This window comes from Borostomias antarcticus (assembly GCF_949987555.1).
Source record: "Borostomias antarcticus genome assembly, chromosome: 6".
In the NCBI taxonomy this organism is placed as follows: Eukaryota; Metazoa; Chordata; class Actinopteri; order Stomiiformes; family Stomiidae; genus Borostomias; species Borostomias antarcticus.
The window spans coordinates 11,657,229-11,672,157 of NC_140239.1; the positions used below are offsets into that span (position 1 = coordinate 11,657,229).

The 14,929-nt window shown below is 48.5% G+C and overlaps 1 protein-coding gene across 1 annotated transcript in view; it reads left to right on the forward strand.

Moving 5' to 3' along the window:
• kremen1 (kringle containing transmembrane protein 1) overlaps window positions 1-14,929 on the forward strand; it is a gene marked incomplete at both ends in the record, with an annotated part of 85,383 nt that overhangs the window by 23,860 nt on the left and 46,594 nt on the right. The window contains one exon of the mRNA XM_084439309.1: window positions 6,311-6,473. Within this exon, the coding sequence (XP_084295435.1) occupies window positions 6,311-6,473 (163 nt within the window). The remainder of the gene's footprint in view (window positions 1-6,310; window positions 6,474-14,929) is intronic.

Here is a 14,929-nt window from a genome sequence, read left to right on the forward strand (position 1 = left end):
GCTACCCACCTGGAGCCGAAACCGTACCACAGGTCGCATCTGAGCCTGTTTTTTTTTTTGTTAAAAAAAAACCCCTATGGGAGTTATTAGGAAGGTACACACGTTTGATTCCCTTTGATATGCACTGTGATAGATCAAGTCCAACATCAGTCAGGACTTTAATTGAAGGCCAAATAGCAGCTTGAGGCAAACTTTTTATGCTTTCTTTTTTCCTTTTTTTTATTTTTATGTGAAACTTCAAAAGGGGGTTTTTCTGGCAGGGTGTGCAGCCCACCACTGGCTCTGGCAACCAAGCCGCATCAGTCTCCTTCCATTACAGCCTGAGCAGGAACAAACGACATGGAGCCACGGAGTACGAGGCAGGCGTGCTTTCTATGTGATACTGGACCCCTTGGAAAAGACCCTCCTGGAACAGTGGCTAGCTGGGTTAAGGTGGGGGGGGTGTGTAATGGTTTTGGGGTTAGGGTGGTGACCTGGCTATTTTGGGGGACTTAAAGGGATGGTTCAACGGTTTTTATTGCTCCGTTATTCGGGGGCCCTGACAATAGTATTAAAGGAGAGGAGACTCTTTCGGGAAAGAGTCGAAGGGTGAGTGTTTGGAGTGCAGCGGCTGGAATCTCTCACGTGAGTGGCAGTTACACTTGCTCCTCTGTAGTCTCTCGTACTCCCGTTGACCCCTGGTGATGATGCTGTGAACGCAACACCACCTCCCAGATATCTACACAAGGTCAGGCTTATAGTTACAGAGAGGCCCGTAGCCAGCCTTGTGGAAGGGGGGGTTCGTTTTTTTCAAAAAGCGGACCTTATCGCATCTTTCCCGAAGATCTCGCCGCTCGGCAAGTTGTTGACGGGGGAGGGGGGGTGAACGGACTATTTAGAGTTGACGGGGGTGGGGGGGTGCGAACGGACTAATTAAATTCGCGGACGAGTTGTCAACGGGGGGGGGGGTGAGACCTCTGATCGTGAGGGGGGGTTCGTTCGATCCACCCGATCCCCCCCCCCCCTGGCTACACTGTAGGCCTCTACAGTGTGTATAAGACTGATAACCCACACCTTAACACCCCCATGCCAAATCAGTTAACCACCCTCCCAATGGAATGTCACAGTGCTACGCTAAAACTGTTCAAATCTGTAAAACTGCATTAAGCGTTTTTTTTCCTCAGCCGTGGCCTGTGGCGGTCTGATCGTGTTCTCACTCTCCCTCTGAAGTCTGCGGTTTGATGTGCAAATGGAGGAACCAGCCTCCGGTTCTCAGACCACAGCTGGTCTAGACCTGGTATCAGCTGGTCTGTGTCTAGGCCTGGTCTCAGCTGGTCTGGGTCTAGGTCTGGTCACAGCTGGTCTGGGTCTAGGCCTGGTCTCAGCTGGTCTGGGTATAGGCCTGGTCTAAGCTGGTCTGGGTCTAGGCCTGGTCTCAGCTGGTCTGGGTCTAGACCTGGTCACAGCTGGTCTGGGTCTAGACCTGGTCTCAGCTGGTCTGGGTCTAGACCTGGTCTCAGCTGGTCTGGGTCTAGGCCTGGTCTCAGCTGGTCTGGGTCTAGACCTGGTCACAGCTGGTCTGGGTCTAGACCTGGTCTCAGCTGGTCTGGGTCTAGACATGGTCTCAGCTGGTCTGTGTCTAGGCCTGGTCTCAGCTGGTCTGGGTCTAGGTCTGGTCTCAGCTGGTCTGGGTCTAGACCTGGTCTCAGCTGGTCTGGGTAGGCCTGGTCAGAGCTGGTCTGGGTATAGGTCTGGTCTCAGCTGGTCTGGGTATAGTCCTGGTCAGAGCTGGTCTGGGTATAGGTCTGGTCTCAGCTGGTCTGGGTATAGGCCTGGTAAAATAGTACAGTAAAGTCTATCAGATTTAGCCTGGAGATTTCATCCAAGGGCGGTTTGCTGTTATTTTATAATATATAATATATAATATAACTATATATGTTTATAGTGTTGTTCATGGTCTACCTTTGAATGAGAGGGTTTAAAAAACTTATTTGTAGACGTTTAATGTAGTGAAAGTCTAGGATTTGTAACTTATACGCTAGTTTGTATAGTTTGTAGCTTGTACGCTAGTTAGCAAGCTGGCTAGTGCTAGCTAGCAAATGTTGATTGGCGTGTAGACGAATGACCACATGAGAGGCTGCTCATGTAGCCTGTCGATTGCCCTCTGTTGCAAGGTCATATTAAAGATGCAAGCTCTTTAAATTGGCCTCCTTGTAGGAAACAGGATCTAATCTCTGTTGCGTTTCATCCCTCCTAGTAAACACAGCAAATAACCGCAAATAAACAAATAAACGCGACAAATAACCTGTGCATTGTGACCTGGCAGAGGAAGCCCTTTGTTTGTCCTCTTGTTTGTTTGTGTTCTAGAGTGAATCACATGATCTCACAAGGCTACGCTGCCCCCCCACCCCACTTCACCAGACAACGAGGGCATTTGAAGTCGCAATATGGAAGCGATTAGCCTTCAACTCCTGACAAATATAATAACAGGGTTGATTAGCTCTCTGTGAATGATCCTCTCTTGTTCCTGGGGTTGCGGTATCCTGCCATTGCTGGTCCACGGCTGCTCTCTTTCCCCCACTTTTCTATTTGTGGATCTGCAGGGATTTTATAGCCTGTTTTCCCCCATCTCTCTCTCACTCTCTTTCTCTCTTTCTCTCTTTCTCTCTCTTTCTTTCTTTCTTTCTTTCTTTCTTTCTTTCTTTCTTTCTTTCTTTCTTTCTTTCTTTCTTTCTTTCTTTCTTTCTTTCTTTCTCTCTCTTTCCCACCCCCCCTCTCTCTCTCTGTCTCTCTCCCTCTCTCTCTCTCTTTTTCTCTCTCTCTCTCTCTCTCTCTCTCGTCTTTTATGCGGTGGAGGTTCTGTTTCCCATCAAGGTCTGGGATCCGACCACAAGAAAGTCCTGCTGCATGTGACGCGGGTGGAGGCGGGGTCACATGATGGGAGGGAGGGGGGCAGCGTCTGAGGGCCAATCAGAGCGCTGCTCCTGGATGAGGTCACCAGGCCGCATCCCGCAGGTTCCCGGCCCGTGGCGGGCTGTTCTTTTTCCTCTGAAGGCTGTGTGGCGATCCGCAAGGCCTTTAAACGCTCCATTCATGTTTACGACGGCCTCACTTATCTCACGGACCCGGCAGAGCCGCCACTTCCCATTTCCACCGCCGGCGAATGGCGCCGCCAGACCGCATCAAGTCGCCGGGCCCGCTGCAGAACCGAACCACTGCCACATGTACGTCCGTCCTGGCCAGGCTGGACCTGCCTCAGCCGGGGAGTCAACTCAGGAGGGGGGGGGGGTCATCCAGGAGAAGAGGAGACATCCCTCCTTCATTCGCTCTGCACCACAACCTCAGTTACACTATTTCAATCTAATGATCCTCGAGCGTTTCAAGGACGCAGAATCCATTTGCACCGCACCAGCTCTCTCTCTGTCTTATTCCGCTATAAGAGGAGGCAGTCATGAATTACTCAGGGGAGGGGATGGGAGGGGGAGGAGGATGAGTCATGGATCCGAGCTCTCGGAGGTGAGGGGTGTGCGGTGGCCCCCCTGGCTCTCATGGGACGTCTCTACGCGTACCTACGGCGTGACAGACGGCGCCTCGCCAGGGTTCACGGACCGCGCCACGCAGGACCCCCCCAGCGGTCCGGTGTGATGATGACATCCCTGTTCTACAGTACCCTCTCCTTCTTCACACAGGGAGAGAGAGAGAGAGAGAGAGAGAGAGAGAGAGAGAAAGAGGGAGAGAGAGAAAGAGAGAGAGAGAGAGAAAGAAAGAGAGGGAGAGAGAGAAAGAGGGAGAGAGAGAAAGAGAGAGAGGGAGAGAGAGGAAGAGAGAGAGAAAGAGAGAGAGGGAGAGGGAGAGAGAAAGAGAGAGAGGGAGAGAGAGAAAGAGAGAGAGAGAGAAAGAGGGAGAGGGAGAGAAAGAAAGAGAGGGAGAGAGAGAAAGAGGGAGAGAGAGAAAGAGAGAGAGGGAGAGAGAGGAAGAGAGAGAGAAAGAGGTAGAGAGAGAGAGAAAGAGAGAGAGAGAGAGAAAGAAAGAGAGGGAGAGAGAGGGAGAGAGAGGAAGAGAGAGGGAGAGAGAGAAAGAGAGAGAGGGAGAGAAATAAAGAGAGGGAGAGAGAGAAAGAGGGAGAGAGAGGAAGAGAGGGAGAGAAAGAGAGAGAGGGAGAGAGAGAAAGAGAGGGAGAGAGAAGGTGACACGTCTCGCTTATAAAGTTGCGTTCCGGTCCGTCGAGTCTCAGCCTCAGGTGAGATTTACGATCCCCGTGGTGGAACCCCCTCACTCCGCTCCGCAGCCTAATTAATTCACTGCGAGGAGGAGGAGGAGTCGTCGTTCACAGACAACAGGAGAGCCGTCATAATTGCAGAGATCCGACACCACTCAGCTCAGCCCCCACCGCCTGCCAGCGACCGCGACGGATGGGCAGACAGGCCAGACCGAACAATGGCGGCCCCTATACAACTTTAATTAAAAGACGACTTTCCGCTTGACACTGCGAGCAAAGACCTCAGATTATACAGGGAGGTGGGAGGAGGTGGTGATGGAGGTTGTGGGGGTGATGGAGGTTGTGTGGGGGGGGGGCTTTTTGTTCTCATTTCCTTCTGCTATTTTGGCAGAGGACGAGGAAAAGTGCGACAACCGCAGAGCTGCGTATCAGATTACCGGCCTGTCAAGTCCAGATTACTTCCGATTCTGTTGTTGGAGTCTTGTGCTCCCCTACTTCAGTAAAGTTCAGTAAAGGTCTCCTCGATACGCATCGCTGGGGCCCGAGCAGCCAACCAGGCACCTGCATGTAGCCCTCCTGAGTCAGGGCCAGTAACAGGCTGCAGGAAGAGCTATGAGGATGGCCTTTTGGTAGGAGAGGAGGAGAGGAGGAGATGAGAAAGGGTGAACCTAGTCTTTCTCCAGACTCAAATATTACGTTGAATCGCTGCGCTCCACATACTACATACAGTAAGAGTCTACGCCACTTCGCTGCCCAAACTGGTCTTCTGAGGTCAAAAATGAAAGTGACAGGTTGTAGCACCAAAGGAGAGACACTAGCCCAGGTTAGATGGGCGGGGCATATCTATGGGTGGTAACGCCTGATCGCGAAAGTCGTTACTGATTGGTGTCGCCGGGATTCCGGCACCACCAATGAATTGCCAGGATTTGAACACCAGATTTTTTGCATGAAGTGTACCAGACACCTAGAGAGATCTGCAGCATGCAGTAACGTAGTTAGCGTAACTTACGTAGTGTATCAGCAAAAGACCTCTCACAGGTCTGGCAAAGAGACTAGGATGAACCTAAAGAGACCATCCAGAACATGTAGACGTTGTATCCAAGAGGATAATGGCGGTCACACTGTGATGCATGAGCTCATTGTTGACTGAGACAGTTGTACATGTTTTGAGAAGATTGGTCATTTTCTAACAGTGTACATAGCAACAAGTCCCCCTGAAGGCAACCAAAACAGCAACAAAATTAAACGTTTTTATCTTCTGATTGGCATTCACAAGATTAAACGTGTTCAGTGATGGTGTGAGGTCAGTCATGAAATATTTGCCTTCATGGCACGCTCCAAGGCACAATGTGAATCTAGTAGGTAATGATTTAATACCTCTATTAAGGTGTGGCTGGATTTAGTGAAGGCTGTTGTGTAGGAGTTCACTTCTCATGTAAGACTAGTTATGATTACAAGGACTCCATTAAAAAAAATACACGATCAAAGTGTGTGTACAGGATCATCTTGTGTGTGTGTGTGTGTGTGTGAACATCATGAGCTATGAGATCTCATCAGACAGTCATCAGACGGTGTTTATTTGGCCTCTCTTTTGTCTGAGGGGAAAAGTCTTTGTTTTGGTTCAGCAGTTGAGTTTGCAACAGGCGCTGGCTCTGCCATATGGTTGTCATAGCCTTCTCCTGAGAATGGCTGCTTCTACTGTATATCTAAAGGGTTTTTCCCTCAAGTTCTTGTGAAACTTAAAGAGGACATTAATTGAAACAATGCAGTGCTTGATCTTTAGCACACTTGGCTGTCTCTGGGGCTCAAACTAGGCAAAGGACACAATTATTCCAAGACACTTTATACACAGTCCTGCCCAGTCAGTTTAAAACATTAATAATTCAAGGCCAACCCTTTAATACGCCTGCGAAAAACACGACTTGCCAAGCTTTTGATTCTTATCAGAATAGACCTTTTAAGCCTTGCCAAAGACCGTGAGCAGATGTTGCGTTTGCTCAGTTTCTCTTTGTTTGTATTGCTTTCTGCTCTGCTCCGATCTTGTGTCTCTCTAGTCTCTGTTATTAAATTCATTACTTGACTTTTTCTCATCTTGTGTCTTTCTCTGTCCAGAGTGCTACACGGCGAATGGAGAGGACTACAGGGGTTCCCAGAACCACACCAGTCTTCAGGGAGGGAAGCCCTGTCTGTACTGGAGCGAGACCTTCCAGCACCCCTACAACACCCTCAAGTACCCCAACGGAGAGGGGGGGCTCGGCAGCCACAACTACTGCAGGTGAGCCCTCGTCTGGAGCTGGGTGACAAGAGTATTACGCCTCTATTTTCTGTTCCGGACGCCTTTTAAGACTTTTATGTTTGACGAATGCTTTCAAGTCAGCACGCTGGTTTTAGCAGCGTCATCAACTCAGCACTCTTCCTAGAAACATTTGATCAGCGTCTTCAACTTCGCACATTTCATAGAAACGTTTTATGAGCATCTTCAGAGACAGGCTCTTGTCTTTCGGTTGGTTGAACGTAATTCATATCTGGGTCTTAAATGTCTGCGTACTGGCAGACTCCTGCACTGCAAAAAAAACATTTGTTAAAATACAAGAAATAAATACTGAATTTGAGGAGAAATTACTTAATACTAGTGAAATTATCTGCCCATGCAGCAAGACAATTTTACTCGATAAGAAATCTTAAAATAATCTGGTTCAAGTCTAGAAATAAGATAGAAACTAGTAAATTACTTTTAAAACAGGATAACAAATCTCATATTTCCAAATCTAAGATTTTAAATCTTGGCAAGCACAAAACAATTTGCAGTGTGAGGAGGAGTTGGCATCTGAAGAGCTGGCAGAAGCACTGTCCTCTGTCCTCATCCCTGTCACACCTACGTATCTAGTAGGGGTGGGAGAAATTGCATATTTTCCTTTCCGGTATAACAGCCATATTTCTTCCGGTTAACCGGTTACCCGTTGAGCAATTTGCATAACTTAATGAGACTAAAATAGGCCTAACGTTACCTGGGTTTTGATACAGGCAACTTTGCAAAAAGCATGAGAGGTGCACTTATAGAAATTCCTACTATCAATGATAATAATGTGACAAAAACACCACGATGAAGAGAGAAAAACGCTTTAATAAACAAGCGCTGCTGTAGCACCACAGCTGTAGGCTACAGATACAAAAACGGACACGGAGACACGGAGCCTGCATTGTGCATTCAGAAAATTATAGCCCATATATCAGAAGTTGTCGGCTTGAAAAAATCACAGACACAAGTCTGATTCAATCTCTAAAATAAAACACTATAGAGCTCTGTCAAAACCAACAACTACTACTCTCGATATGACAAAACAATAAACATTTGTCAGGAATCAGGATCAGATGAATATATTCAGTTTAGTGTAAGATGAAGCTGTAGACTTCTTCACTCGTCCCTATTCCCTAGCGAGCCTTCCTATGAAACAAAAGACAAGACGGAATAAAACAGTAACCGGTAAGGCATTTGAAGGCTGTCCATGCATCTCCAAGGCATGGATTCAACAAGGAGCCCTTCTGCACACCACTGTTGTAAACAGCTGTTATCTGAGCATTTGTGGGCTTTCAGTGTGCTTGAATGAGTCTGGCCGTTCTCCTCTGACGCCTCTCATTAGAAGGTGTTTTCACCCACAGAGCCGACGCTCACTGGACTTTTTATTTTTTTATCGCACCGTTCTCGGTGAACTCTAGAGACTGTAGTGAGTGAAAATCCCGGCAGGGCAGCTGTTTCTGAGATACTAAAACCGGAACATCAGGCACCAGCTTTGACACCACGGTCAAAGTTGCTTAGATTACGCATCTTGCCCATTCTAATGTTCGGTCGAACTAAACCTCTCCACCATGTCTACATTTGTTTCTTGGAGGAACAGACTATTTGCATCAATGAGCAGGTGTACCTGGAGACTCATGAGTCAGTCTCTAAACGCTTCACTCAACTAGAGACTGAGCACTTTCGTTCAGATTTTGTCGCTTAAAGTGGTTGGAAACAATTTGAGTTAAAAAATACAAAATAAAAAAATACCTGCATTGCAGAACCAATCCAGTCTTTAGGTTATACATCCATACATCCATACATCCATACATCCATACATCCATCCATACATACATACATACATACATACATACATACATACATACATACATACATACATACATACATACATACACTATATGGACAAAAGTATTGGGACACCTACACATTAGACATACAGGAGCTTTTATGACATCCCATTCTAAATTCATAGGCAGTAGTATGGAGTTGGCCCCTCCTTTGCATCTATAACAGCTTCCACTCTTCTGGGAAGGCTTTCTACAAGAGTGTATGTTTTTGTTGTCTACTGTATGCACGCACAATGTTCCAAAAGAAGTCACAGATCAATCCCATTTAATTCTGAAACTGCTTAAAACTGTCTGGGCATTTGTATGTAAACCCATCTTGTAGCGCGCTAAATGTTATATACATCAGATTTATATACCGCACGTGCATCCCACAGCCATGGCTCAGATGCGCTGGAGCTTCCAGAACAGTGGCTTAGATAGAGCTGCGGTAAGAAAAAACCTGTATATCTTTCCCCTAAATTCCCAGAAACGTCTCCCTAAGCCAGGGCCATAAACTCATACAGAAACAATGCTTTGAAGTGGCAGTGGACGGATTTGTTTTTTGCTTGGGTTGGACCAGGGATACTGAAGATTTATGAGAAGGATGCACTGGGGGGAGGATTTCACCGCACATTAAATACATTAGGCCTATATTATATCCGAGATGCAGTACGGAGTGGACATCTTCATCTGTGGTTTCAGCATTTTCTCCGGGATTTCAGCTCAAATGAGCCCCAGTGCTTTGACAGCACATCACTTTGCAACCTCTTGGTTGGAGTTTTTCTTCTTTTTTGGGGTGTAAAGCCTTTTGTCGTTTGCTAAACCTCTCTAGGCCCTCTCTCCATGTCTGTATGTCTCTCTTGCTCTCTCTCTCTGCCTCTCTTTCTCTCTGCCTCTCTCTCTACCTCTCTCTTTCTCTCTGTCTCTCTCTCTGTCTCTCTTTCTCTCTGCCTCTCTCTGTCTCTCTTTCTCTCTGCCTCTCTCTGTCTCTCTGCCTCTCTCTCTCTGTCTCTCTCTGCTTCTCTTTCGTTCTGCCTCTCTCTCTGTCTCTCTCCTTCTCTCTGCCTCTCTCTGTCTCTCTCTTTCTCTCTGCCTCTCTCTGTCTCTCTCTTTCTTAGGGCACAGCATTCAATAGCCTATGCCCCTACTTCACTAATCAGTGTTTAGGCTACTAGCCTACTAGGCTATTAGCCCTATTAGCCCACCGCTCCAGGAAGCAAAGTTCACGGTCTTGAATGTTGATTAAATCTAGGCAAAGCAAAACGCACAGCCATAACAACTGGTAATTAATCACAAAAGACCTTCCTTATATCGTAACCCAAACTCGTTTCATCCATTTCATTTTGGAATCAACTTTCAACAAATACTCAAAATCTCTGTTTTCCATGTGCATTGATGCTGCCAGTAGCTAGATAGCTAAAGTGGGTAACGTAATTGACAGGCTATGGGAATGACGGGACAGTCATGACAAGTTTTGATTGGATAAACCGTCATAATGTTAAAATGTCAATGGGAATTCCAATGTAAGCACTTTGAGAACTGGCTTACCCTACGCCCACTTTTAAGCATTTTGACAAATGACAGATTAGGTTACATTTCGATTGGTTGATTTTTCATTCTTGACTTCCATAAGCCAGAACCCTTTTACCTGGCCTACAATGTTAAGTGAATGACGAGCTAGTAAAACAGCTGTCAACGGACCGTAACGTGGACTGTATTTTCATGAGGACTGTAGGGGACAACGGAGCACTACCAAAATGCTAAACACAGATGAAAATGAAGCGATATGGCAGAATACAAGACGCATTTTAAGTCAAAAACAGTCCGAAAGTCGATTTTCGTGCCTTCTTTCACTGAAAGAAGAAGCAAAAACCAAGTTTTATTTGGATTTGTATGGGTAAGCCAGGCTTACCCTGGCTTATAGGAGCAATCACCACTGGTCTTACATTGAAACAGATCTAGCATTGTGACATGCAGTTACACATTCCCCTGCTAGTCGTGCAGTAGCACTCTGTTCTCCAGGAAGAGTTTTGGCCAGTAGGTCATCTGGAAGGGTGGGGGAATCTGGTATTTCTGGGTCGAATCTGGGGAAGAATTCATCTCTCATTTCTTTATATTTTGGACAGTTTCTGAAAATGTTCTTCTGTCTCAATTTCTTCTGTTCCACATTGGATGCAAAGTATTTTTGTTCTTTCGAACCATCTCTTTGTATGGCGACCAGTTTCAATAGAAAGTTTATGGTCACTAAGTCTGTATCTAGTTAAAATTAATCTTTGTATTGGGTTTTTAATTTGGATTCAATATGGGACTAATTGAAATTTTCTATCAAGTAATCTGTAGCATTCCAGTTTATTAATTGATTGGATTTTCCACTATTCAATATATCTTAGTTTATTATTTGTATCTATGTCGTTTATGGGTAATTTGAGAAAAGTATTTGCATCCTTTTGTGATGTGAATTTGATTTCCTTATTAGAGTCATTCCAAGTGTTTTTCTCTGGGTGAAGATTACTTTGTTGTTCCAGGTTTGTTCTGTGTTGGTATTAATCTGAGTCAGAGTCAAGTAAATGATTCTTGAATGTGATTGCTCTCTTTGTTATTTTAATTAAGAGAGGGAATTGGCCGAGCTGTGCTCTGCACCTGAGGTTGAGAAAGTTTCTGTGGACTTTCAGTATATTTTTGCTGAATTGGTTTTGAATCCAACTGAACAGGCAGTGGCTAGTTGCAAAACTAGAATGGAGAAGTAAGACGCCTCCTTCCTTCCACTAGTCTGGGGGTCCACCTTGGGCAAGTGGTAGTACCCCCTAGCCCCCCTACCTGGGGTTACAGGAAAAAAACCCTGATGAAATTAAAACCTAATGGAAGAGAGACCCGGCCCGGAGGAAGCCCGGGGCCCTCGTCTGGAGCCAGGCCCAGACGGAGGGCCCGCATGCGAGCGCCTGGTGGCCGGGCTTACCACGGAGCCCGGCCGGGCCCAGCCCGAATAAGCAACGTGGAAGCACCATCTCCTCCTCCATCGTCCCGTGGACCCACCACCCGCGGGAGGAATTGTCGGGGTCGGGTGCGCTGCCAACTAGGTGGCGGTGAAAGCGGGGGACACCGACGGACCGGACCCGGGCGGCAAAGGCTGGCTCTGGGGACATGGAACGTGACCTCGCTGGGGGGGAAGGAGCCGGAGCTTGTGAGGGAGGTGGAGCGATACCAATTACACCTGGTGGGGCTAACCTCCACGCACAGCACCGGCGCCGGAACCAAACTCCTGGATATGGGTTGGACCCTGTTCTTCTCCGGAGTTGCTCACGGTATGAGGCGTAAGGCAGGTGTGGCTATACTAGCTAGCCCCCAGCTGAGCGCCTCTGTGCTGGAGTTCACCCCAGTGGACGAGAGGGTCGCCTCCCTGCGCCTTAGGACTGTGGGGGGGGGGACTCTGACTGTGGTTTGTGCTTATGCACCGAACAGCAGTTCAGAGTACTCAGCCTTCCTGCAGACCCTGAGTGGAGTCCTTTTGGGGGCTCCTGCAGGGGACTCCAGTGTCCTACTGGGGGACTTCAATGCACACGTAGGCAATGATGGAGAAACTTGGAGGGGCGTGATTGGGAGGCATGGCCACCACGATCTGAACCCGAGTGGTGTTTTGTTGTTGGACTTCTGTGCTAGTCACGGTTTGTCCATAACAAACACCATGTTCGAACACAAGGATGCCCACAAGTACACCTGGCATCAGAACACCTTAGGCCGAAGGTCGATGATCGATTTCGTTATCGTATCATCTGATCTGAGGCCATGCGTTTTGGACACTCGGGTAAAGAGAGGGGCAGAGCTGTCCACTGATCACCATCTGGTGGTGAGCTGGTTTCGATGGCGGGGGAAACTTCTGGACAGACCTGGAAAACCCAAGCGTGTAGTGAGGGTGAACTGGGAACGTCTGGAGGAAGACGTCCCTGTGGAGGTTGGGGACATCGAGCATGAGTGGTCGGTGTTCAAAGCCTCCATTGCTGAAGCTGCGGCTGGGAGCTGTGGCCTGAGGGCCATAGGTACCTCAAGGGGCGGTAACCCTCGGACACCGTGGTGGACAGCGGTGGTGAGGGAAGCCGTCCGACTGAAGAAGGAGGCCTTCCGGGTTATGTTAGCCCGGGAGACCCCAGAAACAGTTGCAGGGTATCGACTGGCCCAGAGGGCTGCGGCTTCGGCCGTGACCAAGGCAAAGCAGCGGGTTTGGGAGGAGTTCGGAGAAACCATGGAGAAGGACTTTCGGTCGGCACCAAAGTGTTTCTGGAAGACCATCAGACACCTCAGGAAGGGAAAGCGGGGGACCATCCAAGCTGTATACAGCAAGGAGGGGACACTGCTGACCTCAACTGAGGAGGTTGTTGAGCGTTGGAAGGAGCACTTTGAGGAACTCCTGAACCCGACTAATCCACCCTCTACGATCGAGGCAGAGCCGGAAGATGATGGGGGGTCGTCAATGTCCTTGGAGGAGGTCACTGAGGTAGTCAAACAACTCCACAGTGGCAGAGCCCCAGGGACTGATGAGATCCGTCCAGAAATGCTGAAGGCGCTGGGTGTAGAGGGGCTGTCTTGGTTGACACGCCTCTGTAACACTGCGTGGAAGTCTGGGTCAGTGCCGAAGGAGTGGCAGACTGGGGTGGTGGTCCCAATATTCAAAAAAGGGGACCAGAGGGTGTGTGCGAATTATAGAGGCATCACATTACTCAGCCTCCCAGGGAAAGTTTACTCCAAGGTGCTGGAAAGGAGGGTCCGGCCGATAGTCGAACCTCAGATCGAAGAGGAACAATGCGGATTTCGTCCTGGTCGTGGAACTACCGACCAGCTCTTCACTCTCGCAAGGATCTTGGAGGGGGCTTGGGAGTTTGCCCAACCTGTCTACATGTGTTTTGTGGACTTGGAGAAGGCTTACGACCGGGTCCCCCGAGAGGTCTTGTGGAGGGTTATGCGGGAGTATGGGGTGAGGGGGTCCCTACTTAGGCCCATCCAATCCCTGTACACCCAGAGCGAGAGCTGTGTCCGGGTCCTCGGCAGTAAGTCGTCTGCCTTTCCGGTGGGTGTTGGCCTCCGCCAGGGCTGCGCTTTGTCACCAATCCTGTTTGTGATTTTCATGGACAGGATATCGAGGCGTAGCCGGGGGGAGGTGGGTTTGCAGTTCGGTGAGCTGGGGATCACGTCACTGCTTTTTGCAGATGATGTGGTCCTGATGGCATCAGCTGCCTGCGACCTCCAGCACTCTCTGGATAGGTTCGCAACTGAGTGTGAAGCGGCTGGGATGAGAATAAGCACTTCTAAATCTGAGGCCATGGTTCTCAGCAGGAAACCGGTGGCCTGTCCGCTCCGAGTAGGAAATGAGTCCTTACCCCAAGTGAAGGAGTTCAAGTATCTGGGGGTCTTGTTCACGAGTGAGGGAACCATGGAGAGGGAGTTTGGCCGGAGAATCGGAGCAGCTGGTGCGGTTCTGCAGTCGCTATACCGCACTGTTGTGACGAAAAGAGAGCTGAGCCAAAAGGCAAAGCTCTCGATCTACCGGTCTATCTTCGTCCCCACCCTCACCTATGGTCATGAAGGATGGGTCATGACCGAAAGAACGAGATCACGGATACAAGCGGCCGAAATGAGTTTTCTCCGGAGGGTGGCTGGGGTCTCCCTGAGAGATCGGGTGAGAAGTTCAGTCATCCGGGAGAGACTCGGAGTAGAGCCGCTGCTCCTTTGCGTCGAAAGGAGCCAGTTGAGGTGGTTCGGGCATCTAGTGAGGATGCCTCCTGGGCGCCTCCCTAGGGAGGTGTTCCAGGCGTGTCCGGCTGGGAGGAGGCCGCGGGGTAGACCCAGGACCAGGTGGCGGGACTACATCTCCGCACTGGCCTGTGAGCGGCTAAAGATTCCCCAGGCAGAGCTGGTTGATGCTGCTAGGGAAAGGGATGTCTGGGGCCCCCTGCTGGAGCTGCTGCCTCCGCGACCCGACCCCGGATAAGCGGATGAAGATGATGATGATGATGGTTTTGAATCCCAGTGGTCTTGTTTTATTATTGGGCCCCAAATTTCACTTCCATATAAAAGGATTGGTTCGATGAGACGTTGGAAGATTTTAAGCCAAATTGTTATTGAGGGGTTTAATTTGGGTAGGAACCTCCTTACAGTATAGTATAATCAGCTCTAGGAGCTGTATCTGCCAGTGCGTTCATAGCCTTGCCAACATGTCCTGAAGCCCTGATTGTCAGACCAAGGTCTGTGTTCCATTGTGTGGCTCAGTGTTGTGGCTCCCAAAACAAACTGCTATTTCTTAGTTTGTGATCTTGCTTTTTTTTATATCATAATTTTAGTTTTATCTAGATTAACTTTCAGTGCCCAGTTTTCACAGTAGTTTTGAGTATATTCAAGTGTTCTTGCAGTCCGTCCTCTGTTTTTGATAGCGGCAGTAGGTCATCTGCATAAAATAGACACTTGACCTCCTTGACACACTTGAAGTCCTGAGACTGGGCTTTTCTTTTCTTTCTTTCTGCTAACGGATCAATGTAGATATTAAAAGGTGCTGGGGATAGGGAATAGATTACCACCTTGATGAACTCCCCGGCATAAAAAATGCAGTTCTTTTTTGTC